At 36.6% G+C, this 2,552-nt stretch overlaps 1 protein-coding gene across 1 annotated transcript in view; it reads left to right on the forward strand.

Moving 5' to 3' along the window:
• The first annotated feature begins 701 nt into the window (after positions 1-701).
• LOC106473411 (junctophilin-1-like) overlaps positions 702-2,552 on the forward strand; it is a 51,875-nt gene continuing 50,024 nt past the window's right edge. Inside the window, exon 1 of the mRNA XM_013934093.2 lies at positions 702-1,482. Coding sequence (XP_013789547.1) covers positions 1,071-1,482 — 412 coding nt within the window. The 5' untranslated portion in view covers positions 702-1,070. The remainder of the gene's footprint in view (positions 1,483-2,552) is intronic.

Below are 2,552 nucleotides of genomic sequence, written 5' to 3' on the forward strand. Positions count from 1 at the left end.
TATAAGAATATTAAACTGTGTTGGACAAGAGCTTACTGTGACCTTTAAGTGTAAACTACACGTTGAATTAAAATTGGTTACTTAATGGTAATACATCTACATCCATTGAGGCATAAATTTCTTTGCACCATTGCTTTATTTAGAAAGTCGTTATACACGATGGTCTTTAATTAGCACAAGTCACGTGACACGTGGTACGCTTTGCCAGATGCTTTGTTAACAACGTACAGGTTCAGACTGCATCCACAGCAAATACTTGCCCAAAGTATTAAGAACCACGGTATTGTACTAAGTTACTGTAACACGAAAGAAAGTAATATAAAGTGTACTTAAAATATATTAACTAAGTTAACTTCAATCATCTTCATCTGGTGATGTACATTCCGCCTTTGGGACATGACCTTCATACTTCCCTGAACCAAGTGATGAGATAGATGTATTGTTTAACAAAATAAAAAATAACTCCATGTTCTAGCTTCTTGACATTATTATATTGACAAGCTATGATTTACTATTAACATTCTTTTTTTACTTTTTTCTACTCCCAGACGCCTTATTTATTTCTACAATTTTTCCTAAACACTCCAATGACACGTCACCAAGTAAGTTTAAACCTTATTAACTCCTTTTTCCTGCTAGATGGAGCCATCAGCATCGAGGATGTGCATGCGCATAAACGGGTAAGTTGTGCATGCGATATTAAGCAATGGGCAGCCTCTGACTGAGAGAGCTGCCTGCACCAAGTCAGCAACGCTGAGTAGGACGGTACAATGCACGTCAGCTGCTCTATCGTTCATTACAGTGCTGAGTGAACATTAATGAATATTGTTTAAACGAACGAAAGATTTCGATAAGCGTTCTCTGGCTTGAAAACAAAGTATAAGTTCTTTACAATCTAGTTAAACACTTGTGTTAACTCCACTTAGGTTAATAACTAATGTCACCTGGCTATTTTTATAAAGAGCTATTAAACACAACATATTTCCACTTCCCTAAAATATTCAAACCCTATTTATACTTACAATAACCATGCTCTGTCTGACTGATGTTTCTATGTGTTATTTGCGCCCATGACAACACCTCACGTGCAGCCCCGCACCACTGCAACCGGCGGTCGTTTCGACTTTGATGATGGGGGCACTTATATCGGGGGCTGGGAAGACGGAAAAGCTCATGGACACGGAGTGTGCACGGGCCCCAAGGGACAAGGAGAATACAGTGGCTCGTGGCACTTTGGATTTGAGGTATCCGGAGTATATACTTGGCCTAGCGGAAGCACCTTCGAAGGGCAATGGCAGAATGGCAAGCGACATGGTCTAGGGGTAGAAACCCGTGGCCGCTGGGTGTATCGTGGCGAGTGGACGCAAGGGATGAAAGGCCGTTATGGGGTTCGTCAGTCACTTTCCTCTGGAGCCAAATACGAAGGGACGTGGGCAAATGGCCTTCAAGATGGATATGGTACTGAGACATACGCTGATGGCGGTAAGTTTTCACTGATATGTTTTAACATAACTTCTTTACACTTTTTGGTATTTTTGGTTGTATTCTGTGTTAATCAATACAAATACTAAAACCTTTATTTTTGTTTTGCAAGAATTTTTCATTATTACCAAACGTTTCCTGAAAGATAGTCCTAATATGCATTTCATTGGGAATTTCATTATTTCTGTGAAACTGATACGAAATCGTTTTCATCTTTTATATGTTTTATGCCCCAATAATAATATACATATTAAATATAAGCCCCTCAGTAGCACAGCGGGTTTCGATACCCATGATGGGCACGGCACAGGTAGCCCATTGTGTAGCTTTGTATTTAATTACAAACAAACAACTAAATATAAATACTAAACAACTTCATACATAAGACTCGGAAGCAGAAGATAAATGTAAGATTATCATAAGGGGTACTATTTCATGAATAACATATTATGATTCAAGGACCAAGACTTAATACATTGAGCAAAACAGCACAATGGAAGTTAAAAACAAAAACTTCTAAACCAAAACTATTTTAACAAGAGAAAAGACATCTGTACAGACCTATTTCTTATGGATAATGGCTGAAAAGTTTGGACGCTCTGAACTTATGATCACGATTTGTATTACAATATGACGAGACGCTTTTAAAATACTACTTTGCGCTAATAATGCTTGAAAGGCTAATGTGAAGAGAGAAAGTTGGTTATGATTGGTTTAACTTTATCTTACTTTAAAATACCGTCAACACTCATTACTGTTTTCAAGCCAATCAGTTTTTATTTGATTTTTAACCTTATTATTGCGTACATTTGTAAACACTTTTCGAAACTTTGTAACTGATTCTGAATTTATGTAAATGGAGAACATTTTGTAAAAAGCTTTTCTCTATATTACGATGAAAGCTGACTTTGATAATTATCCAGATTAATTTTTTTTATATTGTTAACAAAATTTCATGATCAAATTAAGAGTCGATGATCCCCGCGTCAGCCTGTTCATCTGGTTACTTTCAGCTGTAATGTTATTTTTCACAGAAACAAAACAAATATATATATATATATATATAAGAA

Source organism: Limulus polyphemus, unplaced genomic scaffold, assembly GCF_000517525.1.
Source record: "Limulus polyphemus unplaced genomic scaffold, Limulus_polyphemus-2.1.2 Scaffold129, whole genome shotgun sequence".
NCBI classification, from domain to species: domain Eukaryota; kingdom Metazoa; phylum Arthropoda; class Merostomata; order Xiphosura; family Limulidae; genus Limulus; species Limulus polyphemus.